The 21,708-nt window shown below is 38.9% G+C and overlaps 1 protein-coding gene across 6 annotated transcripts in view; it reads left to right on the top strand.

Annotated features, from left to right (window-relative positions):
* The first annotated feature begins 3,425 nt into the window (after positions 1 to 3,425).
* Positions 3,426 to 21,708, top strand: part of LOC121243496 — a 32,117-nt gene continuing 13,834 nt past the window's right edge. Inside the window, exons 1-7 of one of the 6 annotated variants that reach the window (XM_041141623.1) lie at positions 3,426 to 3,673; positions 3,846 to 6,885; positions 7,095 to 7,302; positions 8,926 to 9,092; positions 9,248 to 9,327; positions 21,232 to 21,363; positions 21,463 to 21,579. In XM_041141623.1, coding sequence (XP_040997557.1) covers positions 4,098 to 6,885; positions 7,095 to 7,302; positions 8,926 to 9,092; positions 9,248 to 9,327; positions 21,232 to 21,363; positions 21,463 to 21,579 — 3,492 coding nt within the window. In that variant the 5' untranslated portion in view covers positions 3,426 to 3,673; positions 3,846 to 4,097. The remainder of the gene's footprint in view (positions 3,674 to 3,845; positions 6,886 to 7,094; positions 7,303 to 8,925; positions 9,093 to 9,247; positions 9,328 to 21,231; positions 21,364 to 21,462; positions 21,580 to 21,708) is intronic. The other 5 variants (XM_041141619.1, XM_041141622.1, XM_041141620.1 and 2 more) reach the window with 5 other exon arrangements.

Raw genomic sequence — 21,708 nt, 5'->3', positions numbered from 1 at the left:
TTACTTGTCTCTTCTCAACTTATGAAAGAGTTATATGTTTCTCAAGAAACAAATGTTATTTTTTGAGGAAAAAAGAAATTAAAAGTACTTATCTAATATTTTTTTTAAAAAAGAGGACAATATCTCAATTTTATTGATTAGTCTTTGCTTATAGTGAAGGAATACCTTATATAAAAGGAAGCAAGGGTGTAAGCAGATTTTTCCACTTCCCGATACCCTGCCCTAGTGTCCAAACTTACCCATGAAGCAATGCGCCTATAAGAAAAGATAAACATGTGGCTAAAGGAACGAACGGGCCTGACAAATCTTGGCCACACTCTGATCATGAGGATATGTACAGGGCAAAATGAGAAAGATGAGAAACCCTTGATCCTCTAACATGGGAATATCAACAGACAATGGAAGATAAAACAAATCAGAGACCCATACTGTATTGATGACACCACTACCTGAGCTACATGTCATATTAATGACGTTGTCGCAGAGCCACACTGCATTAAAAGATTCTGACAAAAGGAACATTACGAAGGACACGGGTTCCAGAGGGACAAATGATCTATCTCTCCAAACTCCTAGTATAAATAGCAACTCCTAGGTATGAGAAACTAATCTCTCTGATCTCTAGACTCTTTTACTTATTTACAAACTTCCAAGAGACTTTACTGGCTTTGACATCAGAGGCTCCCGGCCCCAAGGCCACCCTTTCACAGTTGCATTCTTCTATATTTTCGCATGCCCAATTCTGAAGACTTGAATTGCTAGAACTTGGTCCAAAGACATACAAAACACGATGTTAAAAATTTTAGTGATGATCTTCACAAGAGTGATCAAGTGTAGGCCTGTTCATCAGGGCTAAATTTTTTTCCAACTCGGTCCGGATGAACAGCTATCCGGGTGTTTCTTCCTATCATACATGATGATCTTCACAAGAATGATCACATGTAGGTCTGTTCATCTGGGTTCCGGTTACGAGTTCCGGCCCGGAACAAATCTGAGCCGGTACCCTTATAGAAAAACCCAGATACACCCAATCTGGGTACTGGGTTTTAAACCCGTAACTTTTTTTTTTTCCCGGTTTGAATGTTTTATTTTTTTTTCCTTTCAAACAACTAAATGGACATAAACTCAAAAGGAAAATGCATATTATATCCAATGAATCATCCATTTTATGTTTTTTTTTTTTGCTCTTTTATCCATGTGGCTTTTTATTGTGGTCAAGGAACATGTAAGTTTTGATTTAAAAAATTAAATAAATAGAGTTTGAATGTTGCGTCAACATTTTTTTCATGAAAAAATATTCAGAACATGTAGGCTTTGATTTAAAAAAAGTGGGTTCTGAGTTTTTAAAAACTAGTTTCAATCCAGGTTTCTATTTTGAAACCCGAGTTCTCGGGTCAGAACCTAGATGAACAGTATTAATCATGTGAACCTCACTTGACCAAAATGGAACAAAATTGACCCATTTTGATATATTGAGAGGAGGGGATTATGTAACCTATAAGCGTGTATGGTGGTGAAGTGTAGGCAATGCCAAATTTGATAAACCTCGACCAAAATAATATATGGATTAGCACAAACCAGGTAAATTGAGAAAATAGAGAGAGAATAATGTAACATAGGGAGAGCGAGAGGTGTGAAAGAGAGAAAGGAAGAATTTAATGACTTGTCTCTTCTCAACTTATGAAAGAGTTATATGTTTCTCAAGAAACAAATGTTTATTTTTTGAGAAAAAAAGAAATTAAAAGTATTTACTTAATATTTTTTTTTAAAAAGAGGGCAGTGTTCCAATTTTATTGATTAGTCTTTACTTATAGTGAATGAATATCTTATACAAAAGGAAGCAAGGATGTAAGGGAATTTTTCCACTTCACAAGTCCACTGTGCCTTAGCCCGATACCTTGCTTTAGGGTCCAAGCTTACCCATGAAGCAAGACACCTATAAGAAAAGGTAAAGAGGTGGCTAATGGAATGGATAGGCTTGACAAATCTCGGCCACATCTGATCATGGATAGGGGTGTAATCGGTTTGATCCGGTTCAGTTTTGGACAAAATGTAGGACCGAACTGGTATTTATCGGTTTTGAATTTTTCAAAATCGATTACGCCCCGGTTACCCTCCTAAACCGATCTCTCCGATTTTACCAGTTTTCTGTCCGGTCCAATCCCCTTTTTGTACTTTTTTAAAATGTAAAAAATATATAATAAATTATTACTTCTTATTATAAAATGTCATTATAATTTAATATATATATTAAGTTTCAAGCATATGATCAATTAAATTTTCATATTTAAGATTAAACTTTTATTTTATAAATTATAATATGAAATTATTTCATATATGATATATAATTATATATTATATATATAATATATAATTATATATTATATATGAAACTTATATATATAAATATTTTGTATAATATATAAAATTAATTTACATATATTTTTTCCAATCGGTCCGGTCCCAGAAATTACGGAACCGAAACCGGACTTGTTCCGACTGGTTTTCATAATATAGGAATCGATTCCGGACCGGACCAATTCAAAACCGAACCAACCAGTCTGGTTCGGTCCGATCCGGACCGATTTTTCTGTTTTCTGGTTTAAATTTACATCCTTAATCATAGAGATTTGTATAGGGCAAAATTAGAAAGATGGGGAACCCTTGATCCTCTGACACGAGAATATCAACAGACCACCGAAGATAAAGCAAATCAGGGAACCGCGCCGTATTAATGACACTACTACTCGAGCTACTTGCTACATTAATGACGCTGTTGCAGAGTCACGCCGCAATAAAAGATTCTGACAAAATGAACATTACAAATGACATGGATTCCATAGGGGCAGACACGATTTGTCCCTCCAGACTCCTGGTATAAATAGTAACTCTCAAGTATGAGAAACTGATCTCTAAACTCTTTTACTTATTTACAAACTTTCAAGAAACTTTACTGGCTTTGACATCGAAGGCTCCAGTCCAAAGGCTACCCTTTCACAATTGTCTTCTTTTCTATTTTTGCAGGCCTAATTCTAAAAATTTAAATTGTTATAACTTGGTCTAAAGGTGTAAAAAATACGACGTTAACAAACGGAATTAGATAAATTTAATCAAGTTTATTTGCTTTTCTTTTACTTGATATATATTACGTTTTTCTTTTATTCTAGATTTTAAAATTAATTAAATAAAAGGAGCTTTTCATTCGTTGTTTTATGACTTTCTCAAAGTCTTCAAAGGAATTTGACAATTGACGCCATCAAACAAAAAGTGAAAAAAAAAGAAAAAAAAAAAAAGAAAAGAGAAAGAAGGTCGAAGACAATGATATAAAGTGCAGTGCCTGGAAAGCCCTTGTAGGACACGTGTCGTCGAAGTCCCAAAATCCACGCAGACACTCCTAAAGAAATTGGTTGTATAGGGCTAAAACGGTCTATCTGCAGATTCAGCTTCAGAATTTAGTGACCGGTCGGAGACCTCTCTTTCTGCTTTCTTCTGACCGTTTTTGTCGACGACCCCGACGTCCCACCCCAACCAATTCTCTCTCTCTCTCTCTCTCTCGCTCGAGCTCGCGCGCGCGCGCGCTGAAAGGAAGAAGGAAGAGATAGCATAATATAGGAAACCCATTTTGTTTGTTTCGTTATTTTTGCTTTCAATCTATTGCCTGCACGGTGCACAGGTATTTGCTTCTCTCAATTCTATTTGCGCGTCATATTTTTGTTCTTTTTCGGATTGGTGGGGCTTTGTTTTTGTATTTTTTAATCTCCATGTGTATACATATGTCGATATTAGTAACCGCATTATGGTGACAATCCGACTTCAGTTTTTTTTTTTTTTTTTTAAATGTGCAGAGTGATTTTTCTAGGGTTTTCTCTATGCGGTTAGAATTCAAACGGCTTCGTTGCAGGTACTGATTTTATGGTTTTGTTTGAATTTGAAGAAGTTTGGTGATTGTTAACAGGGTCACGGCTTGATTGGACGGTGATTGGGGCATTGCATTTTTTGGGCCCCGGTTATAATTGATTTCGGAATATTATATTGATCGGATTTTCCAATAAAGTACTGGGTTTGCATTGGATTATGATTAATTTCTTGAGTTTGAGATGGGCTCATGTGAAAATTTGGCTATAATAGAGAAACCGTTATGTGGGTCAGTTCTTATGCAGAATTTGAACCTAGAATTTTCAGTGCCATGTGTATCGGAGCAGCGGTCTGGCTTGGAGGTGGCTTACAGATTGTTTGAATCTAAGGCTGACCCCCCAAATGCTGTGGATAGGTGCCCGGATTTTTGTATGGTTGGTGATACTGGTGTGAGCTCCAGTGAGATTACGGAGGCGAAGGAGGCTTTTACTACTGATAGCGATGGGTTGGTGATTGAGAGACAGAATGTGCGCGATTTGATACTGGAGAATGTACAGGGCAGTGAATGTAGTGTAAGGGGGGACTGTATGATTGAGATTCAGACTCAAAATGGTGCATCGTGCCTAGAGAATAGAGGATCTCAAGGTGAGTATGACTGTGAAATGCCCTTCGTGTCTGTACAGATGACTGGTTCACAGGGGAATTTTGCTCAACTGGATGAGATAGATAATAGGAGTGTCAGCGTTTCATCTCCAGGTGTCATGGAGGCTATCGATGAGAAGAGTGGTGATTTAGCTGGGTTAGAGACTGATGCTCATAATAAAATATCTTCTTCAGACGGTCATGTAATGCCCTTGGAATTAATACCAACGACTGATTTCCCAAACAGCTATGCTCAGCAGCAGGAGCAGGAGGACACTAAGAACATTGGTGATCTTCCTTTGGAGGTTATGGATCAGAAAAGTGATTCGTCAGCAAGGACAGAAGCTGATGTTCGCAACTGGATTTCGCCTTCAGAGGGTGGTGAAATTCCTTTGCAAGTCTTACATGCAGGTGACTTGGCGAGCAGTGTCGAGCAGAAGTGTGATAAGAGTGATGAAGAGACTGTTGGCGATCTCTCTGTAGAAAGTATTAGTGGGATTTTTCAAAGAACAAGTGATATTGATACATCCTTTCAAGTATTGCCTCCACAGGGATGCCAAAGGGCCTTGGAAAGTTCACATACGTCTGAATTACCAAGTATCTCTGCCCAACAAAATGATTGGAAGAATGATAATGGTGTTTGTGGTGTCTATGTAGAAAGGGTTCCAAAGGTTGTGGAGGATAAAAGTGATATTGCAACTGTTGAACTGTGTACCACTATATTACCATTAGAAGAAAATTCCTGCAATTTTAAGGAGGGTGCTGCCAATATAACTCATAACTGTACTTTTGAGAAATCAATTTCTCCCCCATCTTGTCAACCCTTTAGTATTGCCAATCCTAATACATCAAAGGACAAGACAGATGAGGATATTATTGCTTCTATTAATTCTAGCAGTGTGGCTGAATGTTCTGGACATACAGATAATGAAGGAAAAGATACTGTCGGTGTTGGTTGTGGTTTTGAAACCAAATGTCCTGAAGTTGTGTCCTCATCTTCTCGAAGGAAGGGCCAGAGAAATAAATCAAGCCAAAAGATTAATAAAAAGAGGGCTGAAAAGAAACGTAAGAACACATCCCATGTTCTACACCCGTGTGGAAGTATCAAAATTGTTTTGGAGGCTGCAAGACTGAAAAGAAGCTCTTTGTCAAAACCAGCTCGTTCTTCTATTTGGGGATCATTGGAGAATATCACACAATTTTTTGAGCGGAGTAATGGGATCTATGGGGTCGATCAAGTACAGAAGCAAGGACTGGGAAAAGCAAGGGGTGGCCGACGAAGTGGAAAGCAGAACAAGAGGCAAGCAAGTGGAAACTCACAAGGGTCAAGGGGAAATTGTCGTGCTTCAACTAGTCGTGTTCGTTTGAAGGTTAAAGTGGGAAAAGTAGCAGCTCAAAGTTGTCTGAAAAATATAGATCCAAAGTTTGTTGATACTTCAGTATCCTCCAATGTTACCTTTAGTGATTATGGGACTGATTTGTTTTCTGGAGCAGGTTTAGAACTTCCGAAATTTTCCAGTGCTGTTGAAGATAAATCACAGGAAGATGGACAACTTGCAAATAAAGACACTGAGGGAGCCAATATTATAGATATGGGACCTGGTGATGCAGACAATTATCTTGGGGTTCCTTCCCATGTATTGGTCGATGCATTGGGAGGGGCAATTGGGAATAGGTGTATAGATTCTGGAACTTCGCCTGATTCAGAAGTAATCAATTTGACTCCAGATGCCCAAGTCACTACAAGACATCATTTAGATTTGCATGACGCTCTTTTGAGTTCCTCCAAAGATGTTGCTGCTCAAGAACATCATACTAAAAGTAAGAGGGGTAAGAAGAACAGGATCCCTCGTTCACGTAACTCTGTTCTGGAGGATGGACCACCTGGTCCAACTTGCATAAACAAAGCTAAAACATCGAAGAAACAAGGATGCAGACAACATATGGGCGATAGACTTTGCTCTGGAGAGATTTTCACCTCACTAACCAGCACAATTGCTTCAGGCAACTCGTCAAGCAACAAGGAATTGTCTATGGAACCATTGGCTTTTCCAAAAGAGACAGAACACAGAATGCTTGGAGAGGCTTGGAAAGAGGAAAGTGCTATGGAAGCCAAAACGCATTCCATCCCACCTGTTGATGTTGAAATGTCAGAGTCACATGATTCCAAGAATTTGCCTCCTCCTACGAAAGCTATGGGGTGTAAACTTTCAAAATCTGGTAGAGTGAGCAAAGGCAGGTCCAAAGCTTCTGAATCAGCTGACAAGAGAGGGAATGTGCGTAGACAGAAGAGGGAGAAGCAGATGAAGTCTGCCAATAAGTGCAAAGTCGAGGAGAAGGTTGTTTGTAATAAAATCTTTCACAAAGTGGAAAGTCAGCCAGAAGGTGGTAATACTCTGCTTGTGGCCATGTATTTTTTCTTTTTTATCCTTTTTAGGACTGGCAATGTCTCCCCTGAATGAATAATAATTTTGTAAATGTGTCGTCACCATGTACACGTGCTCAGCAATAGATGTTGTTTAACTCTTCCCTTTGAGATACTTTTAAATTAGGCAGTTCAAAGTCTGCTTCTTACTTAGCATGACTTGATATTGTAGGTGATCACAATCTTGATAGCGTAGGAAAAACTGACACTGGTGACAATATTGCAGTCACAAACAAATCTAACTTGGACGTGGTACCAGGTGGCTTAGAGGAGCAGCATCCACCCCCCCGTAGGGCCTGGGTTCTATGTGACGTGTGTCATAAATGGCGTCGTATACCAGCTCTGCTTGCAGATTTAATTGATAAAACAAATTGCACATGGTACACCATCTTTTATACCTGTCTTTACCATTACAAACGTTCTATAGTAATGTAGAAACCTTAAGAAGCATGGTATTCACATCTTTATCAGTGTATTAGATTCTAATACATTTTTTTTTATAAGTAGATTGTCATACATGTTTTATTCATTGAGACAGTATCTTTGATGAGTTTTTATCTATAGTTTGGGATAAAAAGGCTTAGTGATTACTTAACAAAAAATGTTTGGGATGAAATCACTTGGTAGGGAAGATATGTGAATAACTTGATTCTATTCAGGTTTGGTTTGGTGCTGGCAATTACATCCTTTCAATCCATGAGAGATGGCTGAAAATTTTCTGAACGCAAGTATGATTTATTGACTAACTGAATAAAAGAAAGCCCAGGCAAGCAAACACTTTTCTCATGATGTAGCTAGATAATACTGGAAATTCTTTAACTTCAGTATGTCAAATGTCCTATCACACAGGCTTTATCTAGGCGCGGGATATGCTTAACCTCTAGGGGTTGCCTCAAGGGGTCAAAGCCTGGTCTTGATGGTATACTCCCTCCAGGTCTAAGGTCTGAAACCTTGAGTGCAAACAATTTCTAGGAACCATCAAACTGTGGGAAATTTCCCTTGATGTACCCAATGTGCACTTGCAAGAAACTCCTTGCCGAGAATCTGTACACCCTCTAGATTTAGTCGGGACTTTACATAGGACACCCTATGCAAAAAAAAAAAAAAAAAAAAAAAAAAAAAAAAAAAAAAAAAAGAAAAAAAAAAAAAGAAAAAAAGAAAAAAAAAAAAAAAAGAAAATCTTGGCTTGGGATATGCCTTCAATAGGATTTGGACACCTAATGTTTTTAGTAAGGAAGCCCATTACTAGTAAACGAAGTTATTCAACTGTGCTTGTTTTAAGGAAGCTTTTGTGGTGGGTCACTTGCAGTTTCCTAGTGATTTTTCTTGGTGGGATTTGGATTTATCCAGAGTTGCACAAGATTGGGAGGCTGAGAAGGAATGGTGAAGACAAACTTTGTTGGGCCCCTTCAAAGCATGGGGCGTTTGAAGCGAGGTCATTAAATAATGTGTTATCTTACCATAATGGCAACCCATTCCTATAATTTTATAAATCTCATTTAAGGGGGAGGAGAATTTCGTTAGGAGTGTCTGCTTCTCATGGAAGAAAAATGCTTGGAGCTAGAGTTAAAATGAAGCTAGGCATATAAAGTTTCAAACAATGTTACCTATCAAAAAGAAAATAAAGTTTCAAACAATGAATTTCTTGGGCACAAGAGAGTTTTCTCCTTGCTGGTTGGAGTTCACCCGTTTCAGAACTTCCAAATCTCATTGCCATTCCGAAACTATTGGTACCATTTAGCCTGAAGATGTCATTTCATTCATTTAAGTACTTTTGTACATCCAATCAGATGCAATTCATTATTTCTATTTGTTATATGTTTTTGCCTCTCACTTTTGGTACATGGAATCATTAGTTGTCCATCATTTCAGTATGCTATATGTACTACCTTCAACTTTTAAGGCTTACATAGTTAATATCGATTCCAGTATATTATTGTCTTTTCAAACTTATATTTAGAATTGAGCATTTGATTTTGCTTTGTGTATTTTTATATTTAAAGGACATGTAAGGACAACCTGGATAAAGCCTTTGCTGATTGCTCAATACCTCAAGAGAAGTCAAATGCAGATATTAATGTAGAGTTGGATATATCTGATGCCTCTGGTGAAGAAGATTCTAATGATGCACCTATAAAATATAAGGGATTGGAATGTAAGCGTTCAACAGGTATGTGGTATTTGCTAGTGATAGCGGATTGGTAAGTTAAAATACAAGCTTGAAGCCAGGATTATATTGAGGTCATGCCATCCTTTTCTGTTTATATATTCTGATTTGTGACACCACCTTCTTATTTTTTTTATTTTTATTTTTATTGCCCTCAGGTTACCAAGAGTCAACTTTTAAGCGTATTTCTACTAATGAGTTTTTGCATCGTAGGCGTAAAACTCAGACTATTGACGAGGTATGTAATTGACATTTAATTTGAATTGTTGGGCTATTTTTCATTTCAATACTCATGTATCATTTTTCAGTAGATCTTCCAAGATTCTAGCTCTCCTTAAATAGGATATGTACTGTAATTGAGTAGCATAATCTATGCTGCTAACAAAGCAAACCCTTTGTTAGTTTTCAACATCCAGTTTTTATATTCTGCTTTGCATGGTTATAGCATGCAATTTCTTTTCTTCTCTCTCTAAAAAACTTCTCTCTCCGTACACTTCCTGTTTTCGTTGGTTTTTTTTTTTCTTTTTTCTGGTTTGTTGGTACTGGTGTGTTAATGGCAACAGGTTACTTGAGAGTTTTGAGTTTTTAGTCCAGTTTGGGCACCGTATTGGTTGGTCTTGATGGGGTTGTGCAGGGAGGTTGTTATTGATCAGAAGGTTTTTGAGTTTAGAAAGGAGAATGAAAGGTGGTGGAGAATCACAGAGAGCAGTCGTCGTGTGGTGAAATACATTTCTTTGGATCATGAAACCATGGCATGGTTGGGCTCTATGGTGAAGGAATGTGCAGCATCACTGGGTTCTGCAGAGTTCCTGAGAACTCGTAGAAAAGGAAATATGGTATTGATGTTACGGAGGGGTAGTAATTATTATGGGAATTTTATTGCCATCTCGGAATTTGGGCATGACAAGAGAAGAGGTATGATTGTTGTGCCGGAAGGAAGGAAGGGGGAGGGTTGGAGAAATTTTGGAGATACAGTGAAGGAGCTCAGTCCTCCATTCTCTTCCTCTGTCTCGAAGGTGAGAAACAGAGCACCTAGCGCTTTTCAGGCAGGAAACTTGAAGTTGTTAAGGCAAGAAGGTGGTGCTCCATCGTTAATAGCAGGTGGTTCACGGTCGTACAATGAGGTGCTTCAAACACAAAAGGTTCAGTCGCGTGATGTGAGTGCTGTGGTGCCAGCCGTGGCCTGTCCAGAGATTGTGCAGAATCGTGGGGTAGTTGGCAACGTATGGTTGGGGTCAAATGAGGAAAGTATACTAGGGGTGTTGAGTAATATGGAGGAAAAAGTTGGGTTTTTATTGGATGAAATTCTCTGGTTGAAACGCAGTGTTAAGGGGAAGGAGGTGCTGTAGTTTGGGATGGGCCGTGAAGGAGATGGCTTGGGCTTGGGCTTGGGTGCTGGAAAGGGGAAGCCTGTGATGGGCTCTGGCATGGGCTCTGGTGTGGGCCAGGTCATAGGCCCCAAACAACGCTGGAAACAGAGGAATCGGGTGACGCCCGAGATTTCGGCCCTTGGCCCGAGTCAAACTGTGCCAGTGCCGATAAGTGTCTCGCCGGCTCCCACACCAGCACAGAAAGAACCGCTGGTGGCGGTCGACCACCATGGTGTGCCGGTAGGGCCATTTTGATGGGAAGATGGGGACGACGGCGAGGTAACAGAGGAGCTACTCATTTCGAGGGCTGTTTTCCCGTCGCCGTCAGCTGGTTTTTTGTTGGAGAGTGTTCAGTCTCAGCCGCAAGTGGTGGTCGAAGGAGTAGATGTTGCTCCTGTGCAGGTACCATCGGCAGAGGAGGGGTTTTTGGTGGGTTTCACGTCGCTGCCTTCTGGGCTATTGCTGGAAAATACACAGACAAGTCTGTGCGTGGTGGATGGAGGACCAGTGGTGAATCCAGTGCAGTCAGTCATTTCGGAACATGGCTTTTCATCATTGGGGTCTCTGATGGGTCTTGCTCCTTCCAGTGAGGAGTCAAATTCAGTGTATGGATTAGAACTGGCTTTATTTTCTCCCGTTAGCACAGGTGAGGAGGGAGCCATCCTAACTCCTTTGTGTACACTCCCTCCTAGCTCTACTTATGGGAGTTGTTCGTCAAATTGGGTGTTTAAGAAGGTAGAGGAGATTCAAGATGTTATTGGGATTTCTTTTGGAGGTTATGAAGAACAATTTAAGGCTCTTCTTATAGCACTTGAGGCTAGTCATTTGAAGTCAGCCACAAAGCGGGATAGGGAGCTTAAAATGCTAACTTGTTTCATTAATTATGATGTGAAAGAAGGGAGCGGTGGAAGGGACAGATCGAAAGGGAGGGGCAATATAGTTTCTTATGAAGCCTAAGATTATATCATGGAATGTACGGGGGCTTAATGATCGCAATAAACGCCTCTGTATCAAATCATTATTGCGGATGTGGAAGGGTGATGTTGTGTGTTTTCAAGAAACAAAGATGCGTTTCATTGATAGGAAAATTGTGCGAAGTGTATGGGGGTGCTCGTATGTGGGATGGACTTATTTGGCTTCTTTGGGAGCCTCAGGTGGAGTGTTACTTATGTGGGACAAAAGAGTTGTTGAGTCGATCGAGGAGTGTATCGGAGAATTCTCGGTCGTGATTAGATTTTAAAATGTGGTGGATGGTTGGGAATGGGCATTTGCAGGCTTATATGGCCCTAACGTGGATATGGATAGGAGAAGGTTGTGGGAGGAGTTGGCTGGTCTATACTCATTATGGGATGTGCCGTGGTGTATGGGGGCGATTTGAATACTATTCGCTTTCCTAGTGAGCGTTCAGGGCATTGTCGGAATTCTCTGGCCATGGATGAATTCCGCGAGTTCATCTTCGATCTTGACCTCATGGATCTCCCCTTGGTAGGGGGTGAATACACTTGGTCAAATGGGAGGGTGTGGTCGAGATTGGATAGATTCCTTGTATCTCCTGCATGGGAAGCTCAATATCTGGAAGTTAGTCAGAAATGACTAGCTCGAGTCAGTTTTGATCATTTTCCTATCCTTTTGGATTGTGGGGGTATACATAGGGGGCGTTGGTATTTCAAGTTTGAAAACATGTGGCTAAAAGCTGGTGGGTTTGTAGAGATGGTGCGTGCTTGGTGGTCTTCATATCAGTTCATTGATACCCCAAGTTACATTCTTGCAAGTAAGTTGAAGGCATTGAAACAAGATTTGAAGAAGTGGAATTTGGGGGTTTTTGGTCACATTGACAATCAGAAGGCTACACTGTTGGAGGAACTGCAAGAGCTGGCGGATAAAGAGTTATTGGGAGATAATTCAGAGGAGATGTTATTGAGGAAGGGCATGGTTATGGCAAATTTGGAGAGGGTTTTGTTGTCAGAGGAAACTTCATGGCGTCAAAAATCCAGAGCTATAACACCCCGCTTCCCAAAAAGACGTTTTAGAATTTTTGAGGAGCAGGTGTGCTACTACTAAACTTGAACTTAAAAACTTTTCTTTTTAATAAAGCGCCAGATGCGAAAGATTCCATAAATAAAACAAAATTTAATAAATACTTAAAATCCAAAATAGTCTGCGGAAGCACTTATTAAAAAAAAAAAAATACGGAAGTTTCATGTGCTGATCAGAATAATTTATTTAAACCTTAAACCATAAAAATAATCATAGCATAATCTGTCTAGGCCTCTGTCTCGCCTCCCGGGGTTAAGTCCTGTCCTGCAGTCCCATCCTCATAAATGTCATCACCTGTGGTGGTTTAAAAAATATATAAACAAACTAAAATGAGTCGAATACTCAATAAACAACACATCATACAGTAAACATAATAAATATAAGGTTTCTTGAAAAACGTGCATATTCATAAATACATACATAAATAACATGAAAATGAGCATGAACATTAACTTATCTTTCACTTATCATAGGCCGTTACCCACTGTTGACCCCCGTGAGTTAGGGTTAGCGAATCTAAGTAGATTCTGATTCCGCCCGTGGCCGCGGGTTGTGGAATCCATACATAAGGAAGACATACTGGGTGCACTACCAGCATGCACGACCTGACAATGCAATATGCCCATAACATAGGTACCGTCTTCATATCATAACATAGGCCGTTACATATCTTATCATAATCATACTTGCATACTTGTCATTTCATAAATTTCAAAGGAAATCGCATACATATTTGTTCATATCATAGATTTCAAAAGCAATCACATACATACTTGTCATATCATATCATAAATTTCAAATGAAATAACATTCTCTCATAAATGTCGTGATATATGTTTCCTCACATAAATTCATGACTTTTCATAAATAATTTTATGCATAACTCTCACAGAAAACCATGACTTTTCCTAAATAATTTTATGCATAACTCTCACATAAAATCATGCATGACTTTCCATAACTGCATAAATTATCACATAAGATCATTAATTTTCATAAACCTTCAAATAAAATCATGACTTTCATAAAATACTTTAATGCATAAATCTTCACATAAAATCATGATTTAGGTATGTAAAAAGGGGCTTTCAATGGAGGGCGTACATGCATAATATTTTTATAAAAGACATGCCGTTTACCGTACATACATGTAAGGGTATGATCATGCTACTTACCTTGCAGCGCTAATCCACTATTTTCGGCACGTAATCAGTCACCTATACAATGAGCGTGTAATTTCCATAAATATTCCAATTGAACATGTGTTAAAATATTTAACCCTGAAAAGCTAAAATTAACCTATTTTAATTCTTCAATACTTAAAATTCTCCTAATCCCTAAAATACCATCATTTCCCTAAACTCATTGACATATAAATGATATTCACTTACCCTAAATTTAATTCAATACAAGTCTATCTAAGAAACAAGTCTATCCCACTTAAGTAATATAACTGTCGCTCTAATAAAAATATTATCAAGCCCAAAATGATTTAGAACCCGAATATAGCCTAATAACATACATGTTTATCTTCATGATAATTAAAAAATAACTCAATTCTAATTAAGATCCTAATACGCCTGCTTAGGCTAATTACATTACAAACTAAACTCAAAAGGGCAAAATTGTCATTGTTACAAACTAGAACCTATTATTGGCATTTTGTTTGAAACGTAACCATGCAACTACGTAGACGGACACACAGCAGAGCTTACCGAGAGCTAGGTGTGAGGCTTTCAAGCTTGGTGGTGCTGAACGGCGGAGCTGGGTGGTTCCTCGGTGGCTCAAGGCTGGAGAGATAGAGAGAAACATAAAGCTTGAGAGAGAGAGAGAGAGAAAGAAGAAAGAAAATCTGAGAGGGATCGGAGAGGGATCGGAGAGAACCAGTGGGCACGTCGTGAGCTTACCGAAAGGGAGCGGTGGCTTGGGCTGGCATGAGGTGCCCGGCGGCACTTCCTGTGCAGTGTGGTGAAGACGTGTAGGGAGTTGGTGCCGTGGGGTGGTTGGGCTGTGGCTCACGGTGGGGAGAAAAAAAAATCCCCTGTTTTCGATGGTGAAAACAGAGCACCCTCTCTAAACGTTTCGGTGGTTGGCGCCGTTTACATGGGCTGCGGAAAGACTCTATTTGCCGTGTGGTGGTTGCTACGTGTGGTAAAGCTGGTGGTTCTTGGTGTACTGCCGTGTGTGCGGTTGTGCGGTTGTGCAGTGGTTGGTTGTGTTTGGAGGTGGATAAAAAACTAGACTCTCTCGGAGATGGACTTGCGGGTTGAGTGGTTCTGTGTGGTGCACGTGAAGGCTTGGCTGAGCGACGGTGGTGGAGGGTAGCGGCGAGGGGCTTGCTGTTTGGGTTGGTGTGGAGCGGATCTGAGTACGGCGTGGGGAAGGAGGCGTGGGTTGTTGGGTTTGGTTTCAGCTTGAGGAAGAGGCCGGTTGATCACGCTGGAAATAATGGTTCGGACTGGACGTAATAAGCCTCTATATATAGACTAATGAAAACCCTAATGAAGAAGAAGATGAAACGTACGTGCATGGAAGTGGATTAGATTTCGTGCGTGTTTGAAATTTATAGAATAAAATCCGGTAGCTAGGAGTTTTAATATGAAGAGGAAATAAGAATAGTAATAGTGTTTGGACTCTAACACACGTGCTTGGAGTAAAAAATAAAATAAATAAATAAAAGATAAAATAATAATAATAATAAAGCCTTAACTCTAGGTTTTTAAAAAAAAATCATTTGATAATTCTCATATGGACTTTAACTCATTTATTGAGCTAAAAAAATTATCCGTAATTTATCCCTAAAAATATAGGATCGGGTCATTACAAGAGCCCTTTGGTTGAAAGAAGGTGATAGGTGTACAAAGTTATTTCACAAAGTGGCTAATTCACATCGGCTTAATAATGCTATCGAGTCACTCCAATCAAGTTCTCAGGTGTTTTCTTCTCCTCCCGAGTTAGAAAACCATATAGTACATTACTATGAGACTCTCCTCATAGAATCCTTTCCTTGGAGGCCGAAGCTTGATGCCTTGAACTTTGAGGCAATTGACTTGCAGAGTGTGAGTGTTTTGGAGAGACCTTTTATTGAAGAGGAGATTTACAAGGTCTTATTTGGAATGGCTAAAGATAAAGCGCTGGGGCCGGATGGTTTTTCAATACGTTTTTTTCAAATTTGTTGGGACATTGTGAAAGGTGATGTTATGCAGGTTTTCAATGAATTTTACTCTCTTCAAAAGTTTGAAAAATCCTTAAATGCGACCTCTATTGCTCTCATTCTTAAGAAACACGGGGCTTTGACTATTGAAGACTTTCGGCCTATAAGCCTGGTTAGTAGTGTTTAGAAGATTATCTCGAAGGTTCTTGCTAACCGGCTTAGTCCGGTGTTGGAACAAGTTATCTCTAAGTCTCAGAATGCATTTATTCGTGGGAGACAAATTCTTGACTCAGTACTCATTGCAAATGAGTGTTTGGATCACAGATTACGGGAGGGAGGTTCAGGTGTGTTGTTCAAGTTTGATATGGAGAAGGCTTATTGTAACACCCCATTCCCGTAGGATAGAGATATTACCAACATTTAAAACACAATGCCCGGTAAAGAGATTCATATCCTGAATTACCTCATTTATTGAATTTCATCAAAACGTTAAAACTGAATTGAACATGATTGTTTTGGAAACTGAACGAAATATAAAGAAACATAACTAATCCTATGCATGACATAAAAGAAATCTAATTCTGGTGATAAAATCACTTATTCATTCCTAAGTCTTGGTACTAGATCTACTCCTGGCCATCCAGCTCTTCATCAACATAGACATCATCTGCGAGAATTAGACATGGAAGAAACAAGAAACACACAAAAATAATGAGTTGAATACTCAGTAAGTAGTACATCGTATCGTAAAATATAGTCCTTGCCTAACATACAATTCATTTCTAGGATACCCTTCAGAACGTACATACAACTTCATGGATTTCAATCAAATACGTAACATGATCTTCTGGAAGACTTTACATACATATATCATCACAGATTTACATGGCATACATTTTCATTATTAACATAAGCGGAAACATATATAATCAAAACATGTCATTGTGAATGCATAACGTCCTAGTTATCTTGTATTAACATGGAGTGAAACACGCTTGAGTCCGTGTTTCACTTAACTTGCATAACATGGAGTGAAACACGCTTGAATCCGTGTTTCACTTAACTTGCATAACATGGAGTGAAACACGCTTGAGTCCGTGTTTCACTTAACTTGCATAACATGGAGTGAAACACGCTTGAGTCCATATTTCACTTAACTTGCATAACATGGAGTGAAACACGCGTGAGTCCGTATTTCACTAAACTTGCATATCATGAAGTGAAACACGCTTGAGTCCATGTTTCACTAAACTTGTGGTTAACCACGCTTGAGTCCGTGGTACCGTTACATTTCTTATCTTTCTTAATGCATGAGATTTGCTTCATGAACATCTCTAACATGGCATAATCTTGTACATGGTATAGCGTAACATGACATGGCATAGCATATTCTTGTACATGGCATATTCTTGTATGATTTAGCATGACATATCTTTGTACATGGCATATTCTTGTATGATTTAGCATGGCATATTCTTGTATGATTTAGCATGGCATAGTATAACGTGATATTACATAACATGCTATGAATGTTTTATGACGTTCCAAGGCATACATGATCCAGGTACTACTTGAACATGGCATACATGGTTTAAGTATTACACAAACATGGCATATATATAGCCTAAGCATTTCATGAACATGGCTTGCATAATCTGACTATTACATGGCATACTTGACTTTGAACTACTACTTCAACATTTCATGGCTTTCATGTGAATTTAGTAACATTAAATCAATCAACAATAAATTCATTCACTCAAGTATAATCTCATATTTCATCAAGACTGAAAAGTAAACTAACCTTGACTTGCCTCTTAGTGTAGCGTAGTTAACAATCATAAGCACATCACATTTTTTTTATACATAATAATAATATTCACAATACGTATTTATTAATATGATTATACTATTTACCTCTTAGCGCTGCTTCCTGATTTCCAACTTGTAGCGCGTTACCTAAACGAGATTCTAGACGTTAATAACTTCCTAGCAAAACGTGTCGTAATACTCTACGTAATTAAATACGTATAAGGAATTTAACTACTAATAGACTCCAACAAATGCTTTGAAATCCTTTAAAAATATTTTATAGAAATTGTGTCTAAATGCTGATAATTATTCAATTAGATAAAGCCCATGTAAAGGTAATGTATTTCTGAAAATATACTAGCCTTCTTTAAAATTGTAAACCAGTTTCTGTCGACCCAGAGATTAACCACTTAAAGAAAATACTATCTGACTGACTTAAGGCCCCAAGAAGTCGAGACTCAGGGAATTACACCCTCACGGGTCAAAAGGGCATGCATGGAATTACAGAATTAATGGGGGGCTTTTTGGGAACTGAAGCACACGGAATAAAACAAGAAGAAGGAAAGAAAAAGAAAGAAGAAAGAACGAAAAAGAAAGAAGAAAGAAGAAAGAAAAGAAATAAAATAAAAGAAGAAGAAGTAAAACAAAGGCTTACGGGAGAGAGAGCTGTGCGATGCTCACCAAGGGAGAGCAGAGTGCGTCGGCGGCTCTAGGTGGCTAGAAGTGACCGGCGACGTGACTGGGGGAGTCCCTATGGTGGTGCGACACCGAGAGAGGGAGAGAGAGATAAACAGTGCGAGTTTAGAGAGAGATGGGTTTGAAACTCAAACAACCGAAAGGGAGGAAGGTGGCGCGCGGCGGCAGGGGCTTACCTGAGGGGGTGGGTTCAACGGGGTTGAGTTGGCCGGCGTTTTCTGGCACCGTGGGTAGGGCTCCGACGTCCCGGGGTGGTCGACGATGGTTGGGCAGAGGTATGGTTTAAGCGGGAATGTTGTTTCTCTCGATATATCAACGTATGAATCACAGAGGCTTGAGAGTCTTTTATAGGCGATGGGAGGAAGCAACGTGAAGAGATTGGTTGAAATTTGAAATTGCCTAGACTTTAGGAACCTATTCTCACGTGGATACCGTTTCTGACAGAGTTTGAAAAGTTTGACTTGGAGTTGCTCAAACTCTGGAAACCGAAACTCGCACGGGGACTAAGTGGATAGAATATTCGAAGTTTTAAAAGGAAAGGAATCACTAACTCGATCTATCTGTTATCACAAAATCTAAAATAAATAAATAAATATAAAGAAATTAAATACCAATAAATGAATAAATAAAATACTAATTTTAAACCCTAAATTTAGACCCGTATGTTACACTTATGATCACGTGAGCTGAGGGTTTCTATTATACTCACTTGAGAGATGTGGTTTTGGGGATAGGTGGATTTTATGGATGCGTCATTGTATTTCAACCGCCCGATTCTCAGTTCTGGTTAACGGCACACCGGCTGGATTCTTTGACAGTTCGTGGGGTCTACGGCAGGGAGATCCTCTATCTCCTCTTCTTTTTGTTATAGTTATGGAGGCTTTAAGTAGGACGGTGCAGACTGTTGTTGGGGGAGGGTTTTTATCTGGCTTTCAGGTGGGCAATGGTTCTAGTGGTTCTACTATCATTTCACACCTTCTTTTTGCAGATGATACGCTAGTTTTTTGTGAAGCGAATAGAAGCCAGATCCAAACTCTACGAGCACTGTTACTCTACTTTGAAGCAGTGTCAGGGCTAAAGGTGAATCTGGGCAAGTCTGAGATGGTTCCTGTGGGTGTGGTCCCTAATATCTATAGTTTAGCAAGCCTTTTGGATTGTAAGGTTTATTCTTTACCAATGAAATATTTGGGCCTTCCGTTGGGAGCAACTTTCAAGAATAGAGCTATATGGGATGGGGTAGTGGAGAAGATAGAGAATAGGTTGGCTGGTTGGCTGGCTGGAAACGAGTGTATTTATCAAAAGGGGGCCGTCTCACTCTTATCAAGAGTACTCTCACTAACCTCCTCACTTATTTTTTATCTTTGTTTCCTACGTCTGTAAGGGTGGTGAACAGAATGGAGAAACTCTTTAGGGCATTCTTATGGGGAGGCATGGGGGAGGAGAAAAAATTTCATTTGGTGAGTTGGAAGACTGTATGTGGCTCAGTTGTGAATGAGGGGTTGGGTGTGTGTAACTTGAGAACCTTTAATAAAGCTTTACTAGGAAAATGGCTTTGGAGATATCATTTGGAGGGGGGATCATTGTGGAAGGATATTATTGACGCTAAATATGGTATTGGTCTGGGTGGTTGGTGCTCTAATGAAGTGAGAGGGGGGTATGGTGTAGGATTATGGAAGTATATAAGGAAGGGGTGGCCATGCTTTGCAAATCAAATTCGTTTTGTAGTTGGTAAGGGCAATCGAATCAGATTTTGGCGAGATGTGTGGTGTGGAGAACGGGCATTGGAAAGGGTTTTTCTGGCTCTATACCGTATTGCAGCTAATAGGGAGGCTTCAGTGGCGGATGTGTGGTTATTTTCTCATGGTACGCACTAGTGGAATATTCTGTTTAATAGGGATTTCCATGATTGGGAATTACCTAGTGTCTCAGTTTTTTTCAGCTTATTAAATTCCACGGAGATTCCTATGGCACAACGAGATAGCTTGAAGTGGAGGTCTAATAATCACAAGATATGTACAGTCAAGGCGTATTATAGCACCAATCCACTGGATGGAAAGGAATGCGAGGTGCTTTGAAGATAAGGAACGCACAATGACCGAGTTGAAGAATTTTTTTCTCCACACTCTAATGTGTTGGTTTTCCACTATTGTTTTGCATGGGGACAATATTCAGGATTTCTTGTCTATAATTTATCGTTCTTAGAATGTATTTAGGAGCACTTATGTATACTTCTTGTGTACAAGGGCTATACCTTTTTCATTCATATATATAATATCTATCTTTTACTGATAAAAAAAAAAGTTTTCAACATCCAATGTTTGCACAAAACATTTCAACATTGCCTCCATTTTAACTAGTGTAGTTTGTGAGAATTATTTTTCTATTGAATGAAATATGTATAAGTTATTGTTTATGTGGACTGACATGTCCTATGGCATACCAAATTAAAATATTGCATTGTTAAAATATTAAATAAAAAGGTACACTTTACTGATAAAAAAATAAAAAAGGTACACTTAATTGGCAATTTGATGGGCTAATTTTGAACCCAACTAATGAAGCTGGTACCAATAGATTTTGGTTAATGTGATCTGCTTTACATTTATTATCTTCACAGTATCAGTGCTTTAAATTTGTATACAAATAAGTGATATTCCTTTTCCCCTCTTGCAGAAAATATAGTGCTTGATGCAATTACTCTCTCTCTCTCTACCTCCTCTGTGTGGAATGTTTAATTTCACTACTGGTTCAGATCATCCTCAATTGCCTTAATTCTTTTATCTTTTCATGGACATTTGAATATTCTCTACTTATGAATTTTCTGTGAATGATGTTGATTTCCTGATATTGTTAGTTTTATTGTACATGTTCTTTATTCTTTATATTCCAGCATAGTCAACAACCACTTATCTATCCTGACTACATCACAAACTTTACTTTGTTTTAATTATTTTTCCCATTGTCTAAACTTGGGTGTGTGCTCCTGATATGATGGTTTTGTTACATGCAAAAGGCATGGCTCTTTAGGTCAGTTTATTTTTTTCTATGTTTATATATTTTAAAATTTCTTCAGATAATGGTTTGTCACTGCAAGCCATCTTCGAAAGGCCTATTGGGTTGTGGAGATGAATGCCTGAACCGAGTGCTTAATATTGAATGTGTCCAAGGTACCTGCCCATGTGGGGAGCTTTGTTCAAATCAACAGGTATTTTAGCTGTTTATTACTGCTAGCAATGTATTTGTTTCTCTTAGTGAAATTAATTGCATGTAAGGGGCATTATTTAGTCCAAATGCTTGATTGCAGTTCCAAAAACAGAGGTATGCTAAGCTGGAATGGTTTCGAAGTGGGAAGAAGGGTTATGGGCTAAAGTTGGTGGAGGATATATCCAAAGGGCAGTTTCTTATTGAATATGTTGGAGAGGTAATTAAGGAACTCTCTCTCTCTCTCCATGTCTTTTCCTAGTGATAAGTCCCCACTAGTATGGAGTGGATGATGTGGGCTGCCATTCGATTAAAATCTTACATCGAATTTATTGGTGGATGAAATACA

Source organism: Juglans microcarpa x Juglans regia, chromosome 8D (genome assembly GCF_004785595.1).
Source record: "Juglans microcarpa x Juglans regia isolate MS1-56 chromosome 8D, Jm3101_v1.0, whole genome shotgun sequence".
NCBI classification, from domain to species: Eukaryota; Viridiplantae; Streptophyta; class Magnoliopsida; order Fagales; family Juglandaceae; genus Juglans; species Juglans microcarpa x Juglans regia.
The sequence above is the reverse complement of the archived record's forward strand: the minus strand, read 5'-3'. Positions and strand labels throughout refer to the sequence as shown.